The sequence below is a fragment of the Oryctolagus cuniculus genome, chromosome 9 (assembly GCF_051225735.1).
Source record: "Oryctolagus cuniculus isolate XC-2025 breed Fujian yellow rabbit chromosome 9, ASM5122573v1, whole genome shotgun sequence".
Taxonomy (NCBI): Eukaryota; Metazoa; Chordata; class Mammalia; order Lagomorpha; family Leporidae; genus Oryctolagus; species Oryctolagus cuniculus.
In genome coordinates this window covers 103483203-103506931 of record NC_142875.1, presented here as the reverse complement: position 1 = coordinate 103506931, position 23729 = coordinate 103483203, and the positions used below count along the sequence as shown (strand labels likewise).

The following is a 23729-nucleotide window of genomic DNA, read 5'->3' as shown; positions in this document are numbered from 1 at the left end:
ATTCGCGGAGGCCCCAGGGAGAGCCTGTTTGTTCTTGTTGGCGACTGCCAGGCCCAGCCTCCTGACTGGTGAATCAGCCCGGCCCAGGCTTGGCATTCGGTGGCAAGTGCGGTTGCCGTGGCGATGGGTGAGGCCGGGCTGCCCGACTTGTTTTTGAAGGATGAGGCTTGTGTAGACACAGAGGGCCTTCTCTCCACGCCTGTGACTTTCTTAAAGCATGGCTGATGTTTGGGGGCCCAGCAATGGCTGGCAAGGGAACCTGGCCGCGTCCTCAGCTCTCGGTCCGCCGGGGACTTCCTGGCTGCTGCTCTGTCCCTCTCGTCCAGCACAGGAGACAAATACAAACAAAAACCAGGCTGGTACGCATCTCGCTGGAGGAGGGAATTAAGGGGTGAAGGTTGCCCTTTCCTGCCCAGCCCAACTCAGGAAAGCCCCAGCCTCTGTTATCTGCCGTAATAACTGCTTTCCTCAGAGGGCTCTGCCGGAGAGGCAGGCTGTGAGCCCAGGGCGGGCCGGGGCCTCGGGTCTGAGCCAGCAGCCTCCCTGGGACACGCCTTGCCCACGTGTCTGTGGCCATTCCTGGCGGGCTTTCTTGTGCTCAGGGAGGTTGTTTGTGGGTGCGAGGAAAGTAAATTTATCCTTCACCTCACTCTCACACTGACTCTCACAGAAGCCAGCAGACAGAACCCCAGTGTCCCGAGCCTCCCTCGCCTGCCCAGCTGTCTGCACGAGGCCCGTGGATCATCCCGGCTCGGCTCGTGTCTCTCTGAAGCGTGATGACCGATGGTACCCGTGGCCGGGATGCTGCCGCCAATGATGATCATGCTTGTTTTTGCCTTCAACACCTGGCTTGCTAGAGAACTTTCTGGTTTGCCCTCAGAGCGTTGCCCATATCACCTCATTGAATCCTCACTTTGTACCTGGGTCGCAAACAGGACAGGTAGCACAGACCATATATCTTTTTTTTTTTTTAAGATTTATTTATTTATTTGAAAGTGAGTTACACAGAGAAAGATCGATTTTCCATCTGCTGGTTCACTCCCCATTTGGCTGCAACAGCCGGAGCTGAGCTGATCTGAAGCCAGGAACCTGGAGCTTCTTCTAGGTGCAGGGGCCCAAGGACTTGAGCCATCTTCTACTGCTTTCCCAGGCCATAGCAGAGAGCTGGATTGGGAGTGGGGCAGCCGGGACTTGAACCGGCGCCCATATGGGATGCTAGTGCTGCAGGCAGTGGCTTTACCCACCACACCATAGCTCCGGCTCCCATATTTATTTCCAAAGGAGGCCCCTGAGGTGCCGAGGGGCTCAGGAGAATGCTGAGTATCATGGCACTCCTGGGTGACTGCACCCAGATCAGAGCTCCCCCCACCCACCAGTGCAGTCCCTCTTGGCAAAGCAGGACAGTGGAATCCCTTGGGAGCCCAGGCAGACCTGTGTTTGGAATTCCCCAGGTGGCTCTGACACACCCACCCACATGGAGCGAGGCCGTGGGCTGCTTGGCCTTGCTGGGAACAGGGGGCAGTGGGCAGTAGCAGGCGTCCTCCTCCTGCTCGCTGTCTTCCTGGTACACCACCTATCCCAGACTGAAAAATGTACAGTGCCTCACTGGCCACCACTCACCAGAGTAACCAGATAGCCAGTGCTTTTCCAGGACGATGGGACGTAGGCAAGAAGGCTCTCCCTTCTCCCGACCCCATCTACTCACCACCACCCGCCCCCAGTCCCTGTGTGCAGCCACCTGAATTCCAGTGCAGACCTGAAGGAGAAGTCAGCATGGAGAAAGATCCCCTGTCCACTTCCTGGGCTTTGTGAGCTGAGTGGACAAAGTGCTAATGAGCAACTATTTAAAATTAAAAAAAAAAAAAAAAAAAAAGTGTGGCCAGTCAGGTCCTGTTACAGAGGAGGAGGCTGGGGGGAGGGCAGCTTACCTCCCAATTGTTTGCCAAGAAAAGATTTCTCTTGGAAGTGGTGTTTGTCCTGTAGGCAAACATGGTTCTTTCCAGCTGAGAGATGGGACATGGTGGCCGCCCCCACCCCGACCCCACACACACCCGAAACTTCCTGTTGGTTCAGGCAGCCCCTTCTGCCTTTCGTGGCCCCTCCTCGTCTCAACCGCCTTCTGTAAGAGTTTCTGCCCGCATACTGGCCTGTTGTGTGTGCTGCACACACACACACACACACACATAGCCACCCGTGTTCTAGCTAGAACCAGTTTTGCGGACTTAGCACAGGGTCCCCTGAGCTCTCGCGCGTTTTGATGTCTTTCGACTCCAGGTGTGTGTTTCGGTGTTAGATTTCTGGACCTGTCCCTGCAGCAGGATCTGCAGGGTGACTCACTGAAACCCCGATCCCCAGGCCCTCTGCGAGTTACACTTTCGGCGGTGAATCAGTGTGAATGAGGAAAGTGCCCTGTGCACCTCACTTTGGGACAGGGCTGGCTTTTCATGACTCAAGCCCCAGATGATCAGGTTACCTGGGTTTCATCCAAAATGGGGATAGCTAACTGGCTTTTAAGGTGCCTGGATGCTGGCAGAGCTGCAGATACGGAGAACAGCAAGGCGTTCTTGTCCCTTGTCAGCAAGGCTTGTCATGAACTTTGGTGCTCTAAAGATTTTGTAAGCTTTTGCTCCAAGATCTCATTGTGACGTCCATCACTTATAGAAAGAGAACTCTTTCTTTTTTAAAAAAAATTTTTATTTATTTATTTGAGAGACAGATTTACAGAGAGAGAGAGAGAGAGGAAGAGACAGAGGGGTAAGTCTTCTATCTGCTGGTTCATTCCCCAAGTGACCACAACAGTCAGGGCTGAGCCAGGCCAGAACCAGGAACTTCGTCCTGGTTTCCCACATGGATGCAGGGGCCCAAATACCTTGGCCATGTCTGCTTTTCCCAGGTGCATTAGCAGGGAGTTGGATCAGAAGTGGAGCCTCTGGGACACAAACGGGCACCCATGTGGGATGCCAGCGTTTCAGGCAGGGACTTTACCCACTACACCACAGCGCAGCCCCGAAAGAAGTCTGTCTCAGCCACCAAGTACTGTGCATGCAGCCCTGAGCAGCCTCACTCAGTATTTCTTCTGGAAAGGTCGTTGTACTGAGTCCCTTCTTGCTCTCGTGGGGAGGTGTTAGAGGATGCAGGCAGATGAGAAGCCAAGTCAGAAGGCAGATGACCCAGGAGAGGAGATATGAGTGTGTTCCCAAAAGTCTCTTTTTTTAAAAAAAAATCTTTTTTTTAAAGATTTATTTACTTATTTGAAAGAGTTACAGAGAGAGAGGAGAGGCAGAGAGAGAGGGAGAGAGAGAGAGGTCTTCCATCCACTGGTTCACTCCCCAGTTGGCCGCAACTGCCGGAGCTAAGCAGATCTGGAGCCAGGAGCTTCTTCTGAGTCTCCCACGAGGGTGCAGGGGCCCAAGGACTTGGGCCATCTTCTGCTGCTTTCCCAGGCCATAGCAGAGAGCTGGATGGGAACTGGAGCAGCCTGGACTTGAGCCAGCGCCCACATGGGATGCCAGCACTGTAGGCAGCAGCTTCACCCGCTACGCCACAGTGCCGGCCCATAATTTTTATTTCTTTATGTGAGAGACAGAGATCTTCCATCTGCTGCTTCACTGCCCAAATGTCCACAACAGCCAGGGCTGGGCCGGGTCTCCACGTGGGTGGCAGAGACTCGGTGCACTGGCAGGCGGCTGGAATCAGGGGCCAAGCCAGGACGGAAACCCAGGCACCCTGATAAGGAATGCGGGCGTCCCAGCAGTATCTTACCACTGTGCCAGACTCCTGGCCCCAGAAAAGTCTCGTGCATTGACATGATCTTTCCTTTCTTAAAAAGTTATTTACTAGTGACTATTTTGTCCCAAGCATGGTTCGGGCAGGGGAGATGCTAAAGTGGCTAAGAAGTTGTTCGACCTCAAGGGTCATGGGCTCCAGTGAGTCGCTGAGGTGTGAGAGCGCAGCTGCTTTGCATTTGCTGCGGGGAGACTGCTGGGGACCTCTTGGTGGGGGGAAGCACAGTGGCCTAGGTGGCCACAAGGCTGTCCCTGGAGACGCGCTGTGCACGAGGCTGACTTGGCAAGTGTTGAGGGGGAGGAAAGAAGGTTACAATGGCATCAGCTGGCGCAAGAGCCAAACATGGGAGGACGGAGCAGAAGTCTTCGCTTGGGGCCATCTGCACGCAGCCTCTCAGAGTCACGCGGACCTGTGTGAAGGCAGGAGTCGGCTCCGGGTGAGCAGTGCTGGGACTCAGGGTGTGGTTGAGCTGCGGGCTCAGGGCTTCAGGGTAAGTGCAGGGCAACAGGGCTGCTTGGTTCTTGGGGATCAAGAGATCTGCGCATGTGCTGTTGGCAAGGGGCGAGAAGGTGGCAGAGGCAAGAAGAAGGCTCTTTAATGGAGCAGGCTTCCATCTGATGCTGGCACTTCGTGCATGCACTTCGCTTAGAATGGCTTCCTGCTCACAGGAAAGTTACAAGGAGAGAATAGAGAGTTCTCTTTCTCTCCTCCCCATTTGCCGCTCCTGCATTATCTGAAGCTTCTGTGCCACATTGTTACAGCTGAGGAAGCAGCCTGGCTGCCTTACCTTTAACCTAAGCCCAGACTTCCTCGGGTTTCGCATTTCCCGGGATCCTGTCTGGGACTCCCGGGACAGCTGTCCTGCCTCCTTCAGCGCCTCTGCTCTGTACTGCTCTCTGTCCCTCCTTGTCCCGTCATGACCTTGAGGGTTTTGAGAAGTACAGTCAAGGGTTTTGTAGCCTGGCACGTTTTTCTCCTGGCCTGTCTTCTCAGGAAAAAAACAGCACAAGTGAAAATTTTCCAGTAGAACAATGGGGAAAAAATATCCTTTTTTTTTCTCCCTGCACCGTCAAATGGATGGAAACCATTTTTTGGCCAGATGGCAAAGAACTATTTCCTAACAAACACAGAATGTTTCCATTTGGCTTTTGTCGGAAACAAAAGCGGTAACCAGGCAGACTGGGCGAGGCCTCAAGCTAGGGGTGGGGCTCTGGCGGCTTCTTCCATCCCCTCCAGTCCTGGTGCTCTTCGTAGGGGCCAGTGAGCATGGTCCAGGCCTGCATATCCTACCTTTTAATCCAGGTTCTTGCCCCACTCAGGGATAAAAATTCTAAGCAGAGGCACCAACACCTGCACGCAGGAGAACAGGATTGATTTAGCAGTGAAAGAGTGAACATCCCCTCACGTGTGAGTGTGGGACACCCAGGACAAGAGACACCCCCTCCCCATCAGCCTCTCTTATGAGATGAGGGTGGTGCCTTAATTGATTAAACAAACAGGGTAGAGTCTTAGCATGCCTGAAGCTCCCTGGGATTTTTATGGCACCTCCTTGTAGAGCAGTCATCATGGCATCTCCTCCTTCCTGGTCCTGAATGAGACACAGGTGCATCCTGGGAAGGTGGGCATTTTAGATTGACAGGTGAAGGAAAAATTCTTACAGGATTGGCAAGAATTCCAGCTCACGTAGGCCCAACTCCCTACCTGTTCACAGCGTATCAAGCAGGGTAGGGTCTGGGCATGATGTCAAACTTGCTTAGATCCTGTGATCATAGCCAAGAGCCAGGCAGCAGCCTTGGTAACTGTGTGGCCAATGTGACTGCCACATGTCAATCACCTGGGAAGAAGCCATCACTTTCTTGGTCTCCCAGACCCCTTTACAGTCATCCCTCAGTATGCATGGGACATGGATTCTAAGACCCAAGCAGATATCAAAATCCATAGATGCTCAAGGCCCATAGTTCAGCCGGCATAGGATCTGCATAGAACCTCCACATCCTGCTGTACTCTTTAAATTCTCTAGATGACTCCTGATACCTACCATGTTGTCGCAGTGCTTAGGAACTGGGGAAGGGGGAAAATGTGTGTGGGGACACAGTATAGACGCAGTCATCATGGGCCTAACTGCGTTCCAGTCAGTGGTAGGTTGAATCCGTGAACCCAGCACACACTGATACAGTGGCCAACTGTCTTCGTCCTGGAGGTCCCTTGATAATTGACTTGGCGCATTTTTTTAAAAAAGTTTATTATTTTTTGAATCTTAATGAAGAATGGGATGGGAGAGGGAGTAGAAGTGGGATGGTTTGCGGGTGGGAGGGTGGTTATGGGGGGAAGAACTGCTATAATCCAAAAGTTGTACTTTTGAAATTTATATTTCTTAAATAAAAGTTTTCTATAAAAAATAAAGTTTATTATTTTTTATTATTTGAGAGGCAGAGAGATAGAGAGAGCCCTCATCCGCTGGTTCACTCCCCAAATGGCAGCAACAGCAGGGTTAGGCCAGGCCAGAGCTGGGAGCCAGAGACTCCATCCAGGTCTCCCACGTGAGTGTCAGCCACCCAACTACTTGAGTTACAACCTGTTACCCTACAAGGTTTGCATTAGCAGGAAGCTGGAGTCAGGAGCCAGAGCCTAATACCGAGCTTGGGGACTTTGGTGTGGAATGCTGGTGTCTTAACCACTTGGCCAAATTTCTTCAGTGCCCTTTTTCAGGGCTAAAGTTCTCTTTAGTCCTATGGCTAATCTCCCTTTTAGCTTCTTCTCTTACTAAAGTAGCTGGGGATGAAAGCTGTGTCAGAGACAGGGGAGCCCTGAAACTCAGAAAATGAGTTCTCCCGGGGTATAGTTGAGCCCCTTAGAAAGCACAGCCTGCCCAGCCATGGATTCCGCATGCTTCGTGGCCCTGCCGCCCTAAGCTGTCATGTGCGCCCTGTGACCCAGTGTCTCCTATGGCAGAACAGAACACGGTGCAGCCAGTGGCTCACGTGATATCCCTCAGGCTGGTCAAACCAGTAACTTGGCAGGGCCCAGCATTGTGGTGCACCCAGCCAAGCTGCTGCTTGTAACACTGGCATCCCATATCAGAGTCCCAGCTGCTCTGCTTCTGACCCAGCTGCCTGCTAAGGCACCTGGCACAAGGCAGCGACTGATGGCTCAAGTGATTGGTCCCCTGCCACCCCTGTGGGAGACCAGGATGCAGTTCCTGGCTCCTGGCTTTGACCTGGCCCCGATGTGGCTGTTGTGACCATTTGGGGAGTGAACCAGCGCATGGAAGATCTCTGTGTCTCCCCCTCTGTCGTCTGCCTTTCAAATAAATAAATAAAATCTTTTCTTTTTGTAAAGGCACCTGACTCTCCCTTCCCCTCTGGTTTCTTGACCCCCCACTCTCACAGTGAGTTTTGAGGTGTGAAAGAGTGATCTGCATTATAGCTTCTTCCATTCCCCCAGGGGCAGCTGCCTCTCCTTCCTCACTGTAGCCGCACTTTGTGGTGTTGGCCGCCAGGCGGCCGGATGTCAGGTTTGGGGTCCCCACTCCTGTCCCATGGCCAAGGTGAGGCCTGAAGGACTTCTTTCCCTGCTGCTTCCAGGGCTCCCGTGTCCTGACCACCTCTGCACCCATGGACCAGAGAGGTGACCAGACTTGCACAGCTCGCAAGCACAGCTGTCTTGTCAGTGGCAGGGGCCTTATCCCTGGTCGTAGCTGGGTCCCCTGGGGTCCTCAAAATGTAGAACTGTTCCTCCGAGACCCCCATGCGGAGCCCCCATACAGAGTGCACCTCTGCTTAGTCCTTTGGATGGGATGGGGGTGGGGCAGGAGCTTCCCTCCGTAGGGGGATGGGATGAGCTGAGGGAAAATCTTTGATTGGCGCCAAGCCCAGAACAGAAGGCTCCCTGAGGAGCACCGCTAGGCATTGTCTCCAAAACCAAGACAAGAGGAAGAGGGTTCAGGGCTAACCCCAGTGGAGACCAGCCTGAGGACCCCGGCCTTGGGGGCTGCAGCCTAGCTTTCAGGTCATACATGCTGGGATCCAGCAGCCTGAGCCTTCCAGCCTCCAGGGGTGGGAAGGGATCACTTCCTGCCATAGGGGAGCAAGGTCAGATCCTGCCTTCCGCAGTGGCAAGACCCTCTCAGTGTGCACGTGGGGCTGAGCCACACCCAGGTTTTTAGCCCGGGCTGCTCCCAGCTGGGCGCAAGCACTCCCCCGCTCTGAGAGTGGTGCTCATGGGAACTCGGAGAACCCAGAGTCTGAATGAGGGCATCTGGGCTGGGTCCAGCGTGGGAAAGACTCCTCCTTCTTCCCCATGGATTAGGCCAGGAGACCTCATCATGTCTCACTGATAAGAAATCCTGGCCCCCGTGTGTCACTGAACCCAAAGCTCTCAGACTCTCCTCCTCCTCTTCCTCTTCCTCTTCCTCTTTCATTTATTTTTGAGAGAGAGAGAGTGCTCCCACCCACTGGTTTACTCCCCAGATGCACACAACAACTAGAACTGGACCAGGTTCCCAGTCCGGTCTTCATGTGGGCAGCAGGGACCCAACTCCTTAAGCCATCACCAACTGCCTCCTGGGGTCTGCATTAGCAGGAAGCTGGAATCAGGAGCAGAGCTGGGACTCTAACCAGACACTTTGATATGGGATGCAAGCATCTTTTTTTTTTTTAATATTGATTTATTTGAAAGGCAGTTGGGGGTGGGGTGGCAGGGAGAGAGAGAGAGAGAGCTCTATCTTCCATCCATCCACTGGTTTACTCCCCAAATGGCCCCAATGACCAGGGCTTGACCATGCTGAAGCCTGGACCCTGGAACTCCCATCTGAGTCTCCCACATGGGTGGCAGGGGCCCAAGCACTTGGGTCATCTTTGGCTGCTTTCCCAGGCATTAGCAGGGAGCTGGATCAGTAATGGAGCCGCCGGGACTCCAGCCCTTGCCCATGCGTGGTGCCGGTGTTGTAGGAGGTGGCATAAACTGCCATACCATAACGCCGGCCGGGGATGCAGGCATCTTAACTGCTCGGCCAAATAGCTGCCCCTCAGGTGCATTTTCACCGTAAAATTCCCACCCCTTCAAGCCTGACATTGTGCACTGTTCTCTTCGGCCTACAGCTGCCAGGCACTTGGCCTTGTGTGGTTCTAAGTGATGCTGGACATTGCCTTCTGTAACACAGGGACCGAGAGGTCTGGGAAGGGGCTGAGTGTGCAGAGGGCTGTGGGGCCATGCTCTTGACTGTCACGCTGCTCGGGTTATGTTGTTCTCCTAAGGCCCATTGGCACCACCTCCGTTGAAGGCAGTCTCCTTCATTAGTTAGCTGCAGGCCAAGAGGAAGACAGGGCCCCATCCTGCCACTCCAGGTGGGAAAACACTCAGCCAGCAATTGTAGGCCACTCTATGGAAATGCCCCTGTGATGGGGACAAATCAGCCTGCACCACTGGAGGTGCAGGCAAGGCTGTGGCCACCCAGGAGTTGGGGGTGGGGGGCTCTACTTCCTCTCTCCACCCAGCACATCTCACCCACTGCCACTCGGTGAGGAACAGGAGAGGAGGAAAGAGGGCCTGTGCACACCACGGATGTTGCCAGCTCCTGGGGCAGAGAATCAAGGTCCCTGGAGAGCTGGGCTCTGCATAAGAGCCCCTCTGTTTGCGGGTGGAGAGGGGTCAGCAAATCTTGGAAACCAGGCGCTGGCCCGGAGCCCGCCCACTCATTCGTGCAGCCGGTCACTTCGCTGGAGGCCTGTGAGTCACTCCCCTGGCAAGCCCTGGTACGGGCGACAATGGGAGCTGGCGCTGGGGTGGGGCTTGGCAGGAGGCCGCCTCCTTGGCCTGTTCAGCGGTGCAGGCTGGGATTCAGCCTTGTGAGAGGGGCAGTGAGGGGAGGCCCTGATGTGTCGTTTGCTAAGCAGTGCGGTCTCCAAGGCCAGGTGTCTGTGCCAGTGGTTCCGTAGTGGAGTACCCACATTGCTACCTGGCCCTGTTCTCAACTCCAGCTGCCTGCTAACGCAGATGGGAGGCGGTGGTGACAGCTCGAGTGATTGGGCTCCCGCCACTCCCAGGGAGGCCTGAATCCTGGTTGCAGCCTGAGCCAGGGGCCACTGCGGGCCTTTGAGGAATGATGGAAACTCGCTCACCTTCTCTGTCTCTGCCTCTTAAATAAATAACTAGTTTTAAAAAAAAACAATGAGAGCACTACCAGCACCCTAGATATGCCCCTTGCCACCACCTCCTCTTCCCCGAGTGCTTGTCCCTCCGTCTACCCAGAAGTCACCACTGAGTTTGTGGTCATCATTTTCTCTGGTTTCCGTTATCATTTGCATGCACATATTTGCATACGTATGTATATGTGCAGCCCTGCACAGAACACTGATTTTGGACTGTGTTCTCCTGGCTCTTGCTTCTTTGTGTAACTTTGAGAGATGCTCTCATAATGTTGCATGTGGCTGTAGTTACTCATTGTCACTGCTGTAGAGTATTTTTTTTATCTAAAGCTTTTTCTTGTTTTCATTTATTTATTTACTTGAAAGGTAGAGTTACAGAGAGGCAGGGATAGAGAGAGAAAAGTCTTCCATCCACTGGTTCCCTCTCCAAATGGCAATAACAGCCGGGACTGGGCCAGACCGAAGCCAGGAGTGAAGAGCTTCTTCTGGTCTCCCACATGGGTGCAGAGGCCCAAGCACATGGGCTGTTTTCCACTGCTTTCCCAGGTGCATTAGCAGGGAGCTGGATGGGAAGTGGAGCAGCCAGGGATCGAACCAGTACCCATGTGGGATGCTGTCATTGCAGACAGCGGCTCAACCAACCCGCTACTCCACAGCTCGACACCTGTGTAGTATTCTATTACCCGTCAGATAGTCACTCTGTTGCTATATTGCTAATAGGTGCTTGTTTCTTGCCAGCGCACAGACACTTAGAGAAACTGGGTTGATCACACACATACATACACTCCACACCGACTCCTGCTGCTGCCAGGTCCTTGTGAGGAACAGAGACTGAGAAATCCCCAAATCCTTGGCAAGCCTGAAGCCTCCCCTCCTGCATCCAGGTAGCTGGTGCTCAGAACTAACGCCTGTGTCCCGTGTATCTTGCAGCTTGCCGGCATTGCCGTCCTCGCCATTGGGCTATGGCTCCGATTCGACTCTCAGACCAAGAGCATCTTCGAGCAAGATAAGAATAACAACTCTAGCTTCTACACAGGTGAGACAGAGGGCGGGGGCACTTGGTGCTTCCTCGACTTTGGAGTTTCCGTGCCGACCCTGGCACGTGGGCTTGGGAAAGACTTCTGCTCTGGCCGCATTTGCCAGTCGTGTCTCTTTCAAGCTGTGTAGGTTTTTTGTTTAGCCGTGCCCCATGCATTTGCATTTGACTGATGTGGTTTCTTTTCATGCCGGCTGCTCTGGCATTCTGGGTGGCGTCTGATGTGGAGCTGGCTCGCTCTGCTTGTCCCTGATGCTGTCACTCGCTCCTAATTACACGTCTTCTCGGGCATCATCATTTCCGTCCTTCAGAAACCTTTGTCCCTGGGATCTGCAGTGCCAGCAGGAGGGCGAGGGCTCTTAAGCCTCCTGGAAAGCCTGGCTGGGAGTAGTAGAGGGCCGGCGTCATGGCTCCACAGGTGAAACACCGCCGCCATGCCGACATCCTGTATCGCAGCACCAGTTTGAGTCCCAGCTGCTCCACTTCCAATGTAGGAGACCTGGGTGGAGTTCAAGGTTTTGCTTAGCTCAGACCTGGCTGTTGCAGCCATTTGGGGAGTGAACCAGCAGATGGGAGCTCTCTGTGTCACTCTGCCTTTCAAATAAATAAAATAAATCTTTTTTAAAAAGTAGGAGAAGAAAAAGTAATAGGAGAGACTCCAGGGGCTCCCTGGAGGGTAAATGCATGATGCTTGGTTCTACTTGTTTTCTTTTTTTTTTTTTAAAGATTTATTTATTTATTTGAAAGTCAGAGTTACAGAGAGAGAGAGAGAGAGAGAGAGAGAGAGAGAGGTCTCCACCTGCTGATTCACTTCCCAATGGGCCTCAACTGCCAGAGCTGTGCTTATCTGAAGTCAGGAGCCTGGAGCTTTTTCCAGGTTTCCCACACAGGTACAGGGACCCAGGGACTTGGGTCATCTTCCACTGCCCTCCCAGGCCATAGCAGAGAGCTGGATCAGAAGTGGAGTAGCCGGAACTCGAACCGGCGTCCATATGGGATGCCGGCACTGCAGGTGACAGCTTTACCTGCTACACCACAGTGCCGACCCCTCTGTTTGTTTTCAAAACTACTTTTGCTTTAGAGGAAAGGGTGCCATCTTAAACATGTGAAAGTTTCTCTAAAAGGAATGGGAGGGGCCAGCACTGTGGCGTTGCAGTTAAAACCACTGCCTGCAGTGCCAGCATCCCATATGGGCGCCAGTTCGAGTCCAGGCTGCTCCTCTTCCGATTTATTTATTTGAAAGAGTTATACAGAGAGAGGAGAAGCAGAGAGAGAGGTCTTCCATCCAATTGTTCATTCCCCAGTTGGCTGCAACGGCTGGAGCTGCGCCGATCTGAAGCCAGGAGCTTCTTCTGGGTCTCCCAGGTGGATGCAGGGGCCCAAGGACTTGGGCCATCTTCTTATTGCTTTTCCAGGCCATAGCAGAGAGCTGGATCAGAAGAGGAGCAGCCGGGACTCAAACCGGCGCCCATATGGGATGCCGGCGCTCCAGGCCAGGCCATTAACCCGCTGTGCCACAGCGCTGGCCCCATAAATAAATCTTAAAAAAAGAAAAAAAAAAAGGAAATGGGAGATGAAGGCCCACAAATGTAACTTCCCAGCAGAGACCGACCCTGTGGCTCCATAGCACGCGTGGATTAGGGGCAGGAAACATTTCATTTGCGAGAAGCAAGAGGAACCCCCTATTTTTAGGCTGGCACTGTCATGCCATCAGGCTCAAAGTGTACGTCTGGTCACTTCCTTCCGCCTACCCAAGTTCTTTTTATAAAAGACGGAAAAAGTGGTCTGACCAGGGTTATCTCCCAGGGCTGGTGCTGCTGCCGCTGGCAGCCACGCCCCCTCCCCTTCCTGGCTGCACCAGGTCAGCAGGGACAAATCAGCCCATGAGGCTGCACCGCACCTGAGCCCCATGCAGAGTTTTCCTGCTTTTTGTTGTTGTCAGCGAGGCCGTGTCTTCCCTATTGTCAGAGAGAAAGTCAGGGAGAGAAGAGCATAATGTGTTAAAAAAAAAAGAAGAAGAAGAAGAAGAAGAAGAAGAAGAAGAAGAGAAAAGAAAAGAGAAGAGAAGAGAAGAGAAGAGAAGAGAAGAGAAGAGAAGAGAAGAGAAGAGAAGAGAAGAGAAGAGAAGAGAAGAGAAGAGAAGAGAAGAGAAAGAAACAAGAAAACAACCCCTTGAGCTTTTAAGGTGCAGGTTTCCATAGCGCCCTGGTTTGTTTTAGCAACAGAGCATTCTTGTGCGCCTGCAGTAGGCCTGGAATGCCACCCTGTAGCAGCAGCCAGGGCACTGTACACAGAGGGAGACCCTCCGAGCTCCGCACCTCGAGACGCGAGGGAGCCAGGGGCTCTCCGAGACGGAGTGGACCTGCCCGTGGGAATGGGCGATTTCAGGCCCAGTGTTCTCTCTCTCTCTTTAAATTTTATTTTATTTTTTCCTGAATCACAGAGAAACGGAGTTCTTCCATCCATTGGTTCATTCTCCAAATGCTTGAAATAGCCAGGGCTGGGCCAGGCTGTGCCACCATGTGGGTGGCAGGGGCCCAAAGTCCTTTAACTGTCACCTGCTGCCTCCCAGGGTGTGCATCAGCAGGAAGCCAGAGTCAAAGCAGAGCTAGGACTCAGGCCCAGGCACTCAGATAGGTATGTAGGTGGCCCACGCCGTGTCTTCACCACTGCTGTGGATGCTCACCCGAGTTTTCTAAGTCAGAGCCCCGCAGCCTCCCCACGTGTCTCCCAGAAAAGACATTGCATCTGTCACTGTTCTGGTCACTCCTCATAGTCGAGTTTTTTCTCTCTGGTTACCCAGAATGCCTTGCTGCATTTGCATCTTTAGATGCAGGAGCGAAGGCTGTCACCAAGATGGGGCTGGGGGGAGGCAGCAGCACTTGCGAGTCTTCCTGTGATGGAATTTAGTCCTCGTGGCTCTGCGAGGAGCCTCCACGGGTGAAGAAAGCAAGACCTAGAGCTGCTAAGAAGCTCGTCCAGCTCACCCCTGGACAAGCAGGGCTGGGATTTGAACGGCAGGCCCGTGGAAGCTGCGTCTGCCTTCTGTGCCGTGTTTGGTGGGGCGTCTCCCCGGGGAGGAGTGGCCAGGACCTGCACTGACTGACAGTTCCCCATTGTGGGGCAGGGTGGGGTTCTCTTGGCTTTTGGACTTCGCCCAGATTGCACTCAGGGAAGAGCAGTCCCAGCCAGCAGGGGGGGGGGGGGGTCAGCCGTGCAAGGTGGCAGCAGAGTGATGAGGACGTACTTGCAGGGGCCTGGACCCTCAAAAGATCAGATCCTGTGGGCATTGCAGCCCCCCTTCCCCAAGTGGGCAGTACTTCTACCTGAAGCCACCAGGAGGGTGACCTGGAGGCATAATTGCAGAGACTCAGCAATGCCAGGCGGGGGGCTAGTGGCCGCCGCCCCCCTCTAGTGCAGACCCTCTGCAGCTCGACCCCTGCTGGGCAGGAGCTCATGTGTGCAGAAGGCCTGGGGAATGGGGGTGATGCAAGTGACCCTGGGACAGCAGCAAGCTGAGCAGCCACGTGGGTCCGTTCCGCCTGGGAAACCGAATAATGGTCGGCCGTGGGCAAAGGGCCAGCAAGGCCTCTCCCTGTGTTCCTTTTCCCCACAGGGAGGTGAGCTCAGCCTTTTGTGTTGACCCCTAGCCCTCCTCCCAGCACGTGAGCTTGGAGTGCCAGCCACACCCTGTTCCTGACATCATGGGGTGACCGTCCCTTGCACTTGGGCCCTGTCTGCAGAGCAAGCCATGGGCCACCTTGACCACACAGCTGGCTCTGGGGGAACCCTGAACAAACCAGGGCTGTCATGCAGTGAGGGTCACAACTTGCAAAGCAGATACCATGAGCAACCGGGCAGAGAAGCAAGCGAAACTTCCTGTCATCTTCATAGTCGACAGCGAGTCCAGACCAGCTGACAGCCTTATATGGGCCTTCTCACCAGTCTGGGTCCTGGGAGCCTCAGCGGTCAGCATGAGACATGTAGACATGTTGGGAGCTCCTTTTTCTTGGTCCTAGGCCAGCGGCCCTTCTTAACTCCTTGATGGCCTTCCAGAATCAGGCACAGAGTGGGCCTCATCCAGCCAGCGTGAACGTCCCCCGGCCCTGCTCACGCCCGGTGCACCAGCCGTCAGTCAGCCGGTCCCGCGGTTCCGGCTTGCCCGGGGCAGTCCGTTTTCATTGCTCCGTGCCTCGATTTCGCCATCCTGAAACCCCGGGCAGCTGACACAGCGACACCTCCCCAAGGCCGAGGGCTGCTGTGTTTGGCAATCGGAATGGCACCGTGGTGCTTATTCGTGAGGACAGCCATCCATGAAAGAGAGAGAGAGGAACCAAGAGAGGGCCATTGCGGGCAGAGTTGGGGTTCCTTTGGACCCCCGAGTGAGTTACCTGCAGGTGTCATTCTGCACCCGGACAGGTGTACAGGATGGACTTGGGCCGGTGACAGGAGGCTGCTGAGTCCTGTGGGGCTCAGAGCGCTATGTTTCCTGTGTCAGGGACACCCCCAGCGTATGCTGCTGTCAGTGGTTTTTGTTTTTGTTTTTTTTGTTTGTTTGTTTTTTACTAGCCCTATAATGTCAGCCTGCAAAAGGCAGAGTAAACAGTCCTTAAGCGAATTAATACGGAAATGGTAGAGAAGGCTCTGTGACGAATCACTTTTTCCATGAGTCAGACAGAACACCAACGTCCCCTGCTTTTATACAGGGCAGCGCTCTGTCATGTGTCATCGCCAGCCCTTGCTAACAAGCTGGGGTGTAGGCCGGGAGTGGCCTTGCCCGAGGGGAGCACCCGAGGCCCACAGTGGTTCCCTGACCTCCTGGCAGGCCAGCCTGAGGCAGGGGTGGTCTTCTGTCTTCCCCCAACTGGAGGCGCTGGTGCACTGCCCGGGCGAGCCTCAACTTGGAAACCTCCCTCTGCGGGTCGCCGGGTTTGTGCACGGGATTGGGATTCACAGACAACATGTCTGTCCGTGCACTCCCACTCGACTGTTTCCCATGCTTGTTAATCTGATGATCTGACACCCCGCCTGTTTCTGCACCCTGGCTGTGGAGCTCCAACCAGTGGCCTCCTCCTTCCATGTCTGGCCCCGCTGAGATGGGAGAAACCTGGGCCGTCCAGTGGCCTGCACCCCCTTGCAAGAGCCATCCCTTCTCCCCGGTGCCCTGTACTTGGGCCGCACCGCCTCTCAGGGTCCAGCCCACAGTCCCACGGTGTCTGACGGCTGAGGAGGATGGGACTTGAGGACAAGCAGCGTTTGTCCCTCTGCCCAGTCTGGGCCGGGCATGCCCAGCAACAATGCCCACATTCATGCGGCATGGAGTCGGCCAGGCCCACGTGACGTGCTGTCACGGCAGATGTGGGGGAGAGGGAGAGGCACAAGCGCTCCCTGTGTGCATTTTGCCCTGCGCTGCCCAGGAGCCGCAGCTGCAGGCGGGCTGCACGCTCTGCCGCCTGCACGGCCTCGGCCCCGTGCGGGAGGGCACATGGGGGACGGTGAAGTCACTGCCACCTGCCCAGAGTGCTCATCACTGGGTCCTGGGGCAAGTGTCTGCTCTGGCTCTGGCTCTCTCCCGCTCTGGGTCTCATTTTCAGCTCCTGATCGGGAAAGTCTCTCTGATGCCAGGTAGAGGGCAGGAAGGAGAGCGGTGATTGTCGTTGTCACCCGGAGTTTGTGTGACGGAGATGCACAGCAGCTGGCGTTTGCTGTGCACGCGTGCATTGCACCACTCGGGCTTCACAGGCGTTGGTCCCGTCCCTGTGTGGTGGACAGGAAACAGGTGCACAGAGAGGTGATGTGGCCTGCCCAGCGTCACAGAGCTGGCCTTGAGACCCAGGCGTTCTGGGCTTCCGAGCCTGTGCTCTTGCCATGCAGGCCTCAACGATGAGACACTGAGACTTCTCTGCCGGCGTCCCCTTGGGGCCTTTGGGGTGGGGACCCATGCAAAAGCGTAGTCCCCACAGACCCTGCAGGCCGGCCGTGACGTCTCAAGAGTGTAACCACAAGATGGGCCCCTGTAACCACAGGATGGGCCCCTCTGGCCTTCCCGTGGCATGCTGTAGAATGCGAGTGGCCAGGCTGTTCCGCATCCTGGAATCTGCCTGGCTTGGGGCTAGGCGGAAGTCATAGAACCCACTACCTTTACCCTCCCTTTGCCTATCAGCTGCTCAAATTGGAGACATAAATGGTGTCACTCCCCTCCCCTTGGTACAGCTATGGGCTTCTTTTGAGATTTCCCTAGCAACCAAACTTTGTACTGGTAAGGAAATTGAGGCCCCAGAGAGAGAGAGTGTCTTACCCAAGGCCACACAGCAGGTAGGAGCAGTGCCAGGACCAGAACAGAGGCCTTCGACCCTCAGATCCATGTCCTTTGCCAGCGTGTGCATGGAGGGTGGGCGTCTCAGTGTGCATAGCCCCTTCCTTCTGGTACCTCGCTCTGAGAGCCTTCTCCCCAGAGGCCAGGGGGAGGCTCAAAGAGGCAGGCAGTGCCAGCTTGCAGGGTCTCTTGGCCTGCTTGAGTGGAGTCATCTGGCTGGGAGCGCTGGACTGGACTGGTTTGTGGCTTGAGCAGGGTTCCCATGGGTATTCTTTGTCCTCACAGAACTTTCCAGAAAGACTGAGGCTTCTGTAGGAACATGGGCTTGATGAAGCAGGGTCCTGGAAGACAGACCAGTGGGAAGGAGACAGAGGCTGGGGTGGAGGGGAAGGGGTGGGGCGGTGGGGCGGCACAGGGGAAAGGAAGTGCAGGAGGGGTCTGGGCCTCCAAACCCGGGTCTCCCTGGTCACGTGCTTCTCCTCCTCCGTCTTCCCCAGGAGTCTACATTCTGATCGGAGCCGGGGCCCTCATGATGCTGGTGGGTTTCCTGGGCTGCTGTGGGGCCGTGCAGGAGTCCCAGTGCATGCTGGGATTGGTGAGTGCCCCCTCTGTGTTCCCCACAGCCTCTGACACACACACTCCCTGTCCCCTGCGCAGCCCCCTGGAGCAGCCGGGATGGGGTGCGGTGTAGAGGGGACCTGGCGGGCCTGGGCTGTCCTCAGCCTCCCCTGCGCTCCAGCCCCCTGGCCCAGGGCCCTGCCCCTTCCTTCCTAGACCTGTCGCTTCCCTGCCTGCAGGCAGCTCAGTGCCAGGACTTCATGCTCTCCTTTCTCGAAGAGCACGTTTGCTTTTTTTCCCTGAATCCACAGGTACTTCCTCCTTCTCTCCTGCTCCTCACGTGGTCTGGGGCCATCCCCCCGCCCCCAGCGAGGGTGTCGACTTCCTCAGCGGGCCCAGTCTTGGGCTCTGCTCACTGCCTCTTGCCCAGTCCCCTGCACGCACCCACGTGGGCGCCTTCTGCTGCTCAGCTCTCACTCCTCACCCCAGCCTAACCCCGCCTGTCCAGCCAGCATCTTCCTGCCCCTTCCTTCTAGACTGTCCCTTGGTCCCCCAAGAGCTCTCGTCCCTCCTTGTCCTGATGCCCCTTGATGTCCTGCATGGGCGGCTGGGGCTATAGCTCACCCCGGTGCCTTCTTGCCTTCCAGTTCTTCAGCTTCCTCCTGGTGATATTTGCCATCGAAATCACTGCGGCCATCTGGGGCTATTCTCACAAAGACGAGGTAGGTTTTTCCTGGAAGGAGCCTTGGGTCCTGCCGTGGTCTGCATTTGTGAGTTGGGGGATGGGGGTGAGAGGGTTAAAGGAGGTTGTGGCTGGTCAGAACTGGAGCTGTGCCAGCCACAAAGCTGGAACATAGTAGGCACAGATGTTCTGCACTCTGGGGTGTGTCTATCTGTTTGTCTCACACCTTAATAGCCCTTTGCCCAACTCCTAGAAAGGTAGCCAAGGAGTCGTGGCTTTCAGTGGGCTCCCTACCCTTGCTTCTCCCTCGCCCCTCAAGGTTGTGTGTTCCTCCAGGTGCTGATGCCCCAGCTTTGGTTCCCACTTCCGGGAGCTTTGTCATCTAGCGCAGGAAAAGGCACACACTTGACAAGTGTCCTTGAAGTGACTCAAGTGTCCAGAAATACCAAAGGATTGAAAGGGGCAGGGAGGGGAGACAGGACTGGCTCCGTGCTTGAATATGAGCTAGGATTTCAGGAGACGGCTGTGGAAGCCCGTGGAGGGGTTGGAGCATGGCTGAGCATGGACTTCCTTGGGGAGCATTGGAGGCCAAAGAAGAAAGGCTGCAACCGCAGCAGTAGGAAGGGATGATTCCAGAAGATGTTGGGAAGATGCGGCATGTTGGTCTGTCACTGAGGCATGGCTGAGGGTCACGGGGACAGACGCGCATTAGATTGGGATGCACTGGGTATGAGAGGACAGTAATGTTTCCCCGGGTGATGTCATCGTCCTTGCTTCTTGCAGACTTTGAAGGTTTCCCAGGCAGGGTCTCCAAGGCCCCCTGTAACATATGTGGTTCAGGGACTGAAATTCTCCTGCCATGTGCATCCAGGAACACCCATGCAGAAAGATGTGAAAATCACACCTAACTGGTGAGGCAAAAGAAGAGGGAATTCAATTCTCTTATCTTGAGAGATTCAGTTTAGTCACCAGGCAGAAAGGCAGAGAGCCTAGTGGGGCTGATGGGACCCACCCAGGGTGCAAGAGAAAAGGGCTGGGACACGTCCCCAAAATATAAGAGAGGAGGTGGCAGGTGCCCCAGAGGCCCCAAGAGAGGCACCTGCTCGGTGGCATGGTCCGTGCATGGAGTTCACTGGCTCAGAACTTACTGAGCGTGAACACTGTGGGACAGGATGAGGATGTCTCGCCGCCCTTGTCTGCCCATCCCAGGTGATCAAGGAAGTCCAGGAGTTCTACAAGGACACCTACAACAAGCTGAAAAACAAAGATGAGCCACAGCGGGAGACGCTGAAAGCCATCCACTACGCGGTACGTCTCGTCCGCACAAAGGGCCCCCAGCACCTGCTGGCCACACTGCCCAGTGGACCTGCACACGGGGTCCCTGGGGCAGCGGATGGGCACGTGTGTTTAACCTCTGTCTCCTCCCCATCCCTGCACTCTCTCTGCAGCTGGATTGCTGCGGCATGGCTGGCGGTGTGGAGCAGTTTATCTCGGACATCTGCCCCAAGAAGGACATCTTGGAGAGCATCCAGGTTAAGGTAGACTGGAGAGCAGCCCCCAGCACCCCTGCCCTGGGCAGACCCCTCAAGGGGAGGAGTGAGATTGGCCATCTCGTTCTGGGAGGTTGGGTACCAGCCCCTCGTAAATGTCCCTTGCACCTGTGTGAGCGACCCAGGGTGACCTGCTCATTTCTGCCTTGCCCTGGGCCCACCTGGCTCCTCCATGGCAGTGAAACACGAGGCAGACCAGGAGACGACAAGCCAGAATGGCCCACTGATACCCCAGGCTCGAGCTTGGAAGACCAGGCATAGCTCTGAGCCCTCCACTCCTGCTTTTTATTTGTTAATGTTTTTAAATTTGTATTCATTTGAAACACACACACAGAGCTCCTGCTCTCTGCTGGTTCACTCGCAAATGCCCACGATGGCCAGGGATGAAGCCAGAAATTCAGTCCAGGTCTCCCATGTGGGTGGCAAGGACCCAGTTACTTGAGCCATCCCTGTTGCCTCCCCGGGTCTGCATTTGCAAGATGCTGGAGTCAGGAGCCAGAGCCAAGTGTCAAACCCAGGCACTCCCCCGAGAGATGCAGGCATCTTGACCACTTGGCCAAATGCCTGCCCCAGCTGCTCTTTAGACTCCATAAATACTCCTGATTGTGAGTTAATGCACGTATTCCGGAAGACTGAAAATGTACCCTGCAAGCGTATTAGAAATAGACCCCCGAGTGAGGCCCACCCCTCTCTGCACCGGGATGGCTTGCCCAGGTTTCAGGAGCCCACCTCCCACATCCTGTCAGTCCCCCTTCCCGCCCAACCAGCCAAAGATCTGTCCCTGAAAGTCCCGGAGTAAGACAGGTGCTGTGGGCAGGAGGCGGTGCCCTTGGAGTGGGGACAGTCTGTGATCTGGGTCTCCTTTCCTCCCTAAGTCCTGTCCTGAGGCCATCAAAGAGGTCTTCGACAACAAATTCCACGTCATCGGCGCTGTGGGCATTGGCATTGCCGTGGTGATGGTGAGTGGCGGGCCTGGGGCGGGGCTGCTGGTCCCTCTTGGTCTTGGTCCTGGTCCTGTTCATTAAGCACATGCTCTGGCCTGGCATTGTTTTCGGAGCTGTACGTTTGTCAATGCATTTAACTCTTGCCATGCCTGCTGAGTAGGGACCACTAGTGTCTCTACTGTATGGCTAGGAACTGGAGAGAGAGGACGGAAAGGTCATTCAGAGCCTCCCAGCCTCCCAGCTCAGCAGTGACGCATTCCAGGTTTGAACTCTCCAGAATATCCACTCTCTTCTCCATTAGGGCTCTAGGGCTCTTTTTTTTTTATTTCTTTAGAGAAAAAACACTCCCATCCACTGGTTCATTCCCGAGTGCCTACAAAGACCAGCACTTGACCAGGCCAAAGCCAGGAAGCAGGAACTTAATCCAGCTCTCCCACTCAGATGGCAGGGATGGATCTACTTAAACACTGTCAGGAATCTGAAATCAGGGGTGTAGCCAAGACCAATGTGGGACACGAGCACGGGCATCTTACCTGTGGAACCAGGCCTGCGTTCTCAGCCCCTAGGAAGCCTCCAGGGCCAACCAGTTCCTTGGGGTCCCCTGGTCCCTCCCTGTGAGGGATAACAAGAGCCCAGTGGGGGACCCACGTGTCCCCAGGGTGGCCTGGCTAACTGACGCCCGGGGGCCCTTTCCCTTGGTCTTCCTCTGGGCCACTCAGAAGAGAGCGAGGCTTCCTTTCCTCTTTTCCCCCCTTGAATGCACCCCTCATCTGCATCTAGGCCAGGCTTGAAGCAGCTCTCAGTGAAGAACCTAACAGTCCTTTTAAAATAGAATATTAAACACAGACACACACACACAAAGAAGCCAAAGTACTAGCCTGTGTGGCCTATTACAGTACCTGGAATCTGAGCATTAAATTTAGCTCTGGGTTTGTTTATCCTGCTGTGAGCCTTCTCCAGGGAAGGTGCTTATGGGTTACTGACTGGCTGTAGACTCTTGGACTCCCACACAGCTGGCAGTCCTCACGTTGTCCCGCCTGCCTCTCGGCTGCATCAGTGCCTTGGGCTCAGGGGCTCACAGCCACTGCCTGTCTGCCCTGTCTTCCAGATATTCGGCATGATCTTCAGTATGATCCTGTGTTGTGCCATCCGCAGGAGCCGGGAGATGGTCTAGAGTCAGCGTGTACCCCTGAGCAGGAAGGTGTACCCCTCAACATTGGGTTGGGTTTGGTTTTTGTTCGTGGGTTTTTGGTCTCCGCCACTAACTTTAGTATCCATTCTGCATTTCTAAACAAAATGAGTTATCCCATGTTTGTCTTCTTAATGCTTTATTCAACATTGATATTTGTGGTAGAGGGATTTGGGGATTTGTTTGCTTCAGTTCATATTTTTGGGGGTTGTTTGTTTTTGCTTGTTGTATTAAGCAGAAATCCTGCAATGAAAGGTACTATATTTGCTAGACTCTAGACAAAAGATACTGTATATAAAGAGAATTTTTTTGTCTTTAAATAGATAAAAAAAGTCTATCACATTTAATCAAGTTGTAACTTATATTGAAGACAATTTGATACATAATAAAAGATTACGACAATATCCTGGACTGGTTTCTGGTTTTTGCTGGCTTTGGCTTCCTTTGTATAGCTGTTTAGTGTTTAAATGTCTTTCAACTGTTATTGACTCTGACATTTTAGGAAAAGAGGGCTGGAAGGCTGCTCTCCCTATTTCACTAATGAAGAAGGACAGATTTTGATCTGGAGTCACATGGTTGTTGGGAGAAGAGTCAGTGCTAGAACCAAGTCCCTAGTCCCCATCATTCTGCTGGATCTTGTATCTCTTTCTTAAAAACAAAAAATTATTTTATTTATTTGGAAGCGCACCAGAGAGGGAGAGACAGAGAGATCTTCTATTCTCTGTTTTACTCCTCTAATGACTGCAATGGCCAGGGCTGGGCAGAAACCAGGAGCCTAGAACTCCATCCAGGTCTCCCATATAGGTGGCAGGGACTCAAGGCCTTGGGCCATCTTCTGCTTTCCCAGGCACATCAGCAGAAAGCTGGGTCTGAAGTGGACAGCCAGGATTTGAACCAGCACTCATGGGAAGCCCGCATCCCTTTAACCTGCAGCACCATAGCGCTGGCTCCCCTAGTTGTTGCATCCTGAGAACAAGAGGTGCATGCGAGTCTCACGATGCCTGGGGGTTTCATCCCTACTGTATGCCCAGCACCTGGGCCCAAGTGTCTGGTGGACAGCAGATGCTCAGTATTTTTCCATGCATCCATCTGTATGTGTTCATTGAATGAATACACAAATGTGTGCCCATCAGGGTTTATTTAGAGAAGCAGAATCACTAAGAGATACTCGTATGAAGCTGTTTGCTCCAGGGATTCCACCTTAGACAGTCGCTGGAGGCGGTGAAACAGTGTCTATAAGGTTGTTACCTCTGTGGAGCCAGGCAGGGCAAATGGGTGTGAAGTGGAGGCGTGCAGGAGCCAGCTGGAACCCCAGCACAAGCAGGCAGCCCTGAAAACAAATCCATGGCTGATGTTGTGTTCTGGTGTTGAGGGCATGGATCCGACGGAGACCAGTGCCCTCTGCAGCGACGCTGGATGCCCCCTGGCCTGGGAGTTGGAGAAGCTGCCGTGGGTCAGCAGAGAAGCAACTATTTGTGTGAGCTGCAGAAAGCCTGCTGCTTCATCTCCCTCCTCCACACCT

General features: G+C 54.5%; 1 protein-coding gene across 2 annotated transcripts in view; it reads left to right on the top strand.

Moving 5' to 3' along the window:
- CD9 (CD9 molecule) overlaps nucleotides 1-22611 on the top strand; it is a 35489-nt gene extending 12878 nt beyond the window's left edge. The window contains exons 1-8 of one of the 2 annotated variants that reach the window (XM_070049341.2): nucleotides 4118-4276; nucleotides 10863-10968; nucleotides 17782-17879; nucleotides 18490-18564; nucleotides 19734-19832; nucleotides 19973-20062; nucleotides 20950-21033; nucleotides 22127-22611. In XM_070049341.2, the coding sequence (XP_069905442.1) occupies nucleotides 17814-17879; nucleotides 18490-18564; nucleotides 19734-19832; nucleotides 19973-20062; nucleotides 20950-21033; nucleotides 22127-22192 (480 nt within the window). In that variant the 5' untranslated portion in view covers nucleotides 4118-4276; nucleotides 10863-10968; nucleotides 17782-17813 and the 3' untranslated portion in view covers nucleotides 22193-22611. Of the gene's footprint in view, nucleotides 1-4117; nucleotides 4277-10862; nucleotides 10969-17781; nucleotides 17880-18489; nucleotides 18565-19733; nucleotides 19833-19972; nucleotides 20063-20949; nucleotides 21034-22126 lie in introns of those variants that run through there. The other variant, XM_051850195.3, reaches the window with a different exon arrangement.
- Nucleotides 22612-23729: the final 1118 nt, after the last annotated feature.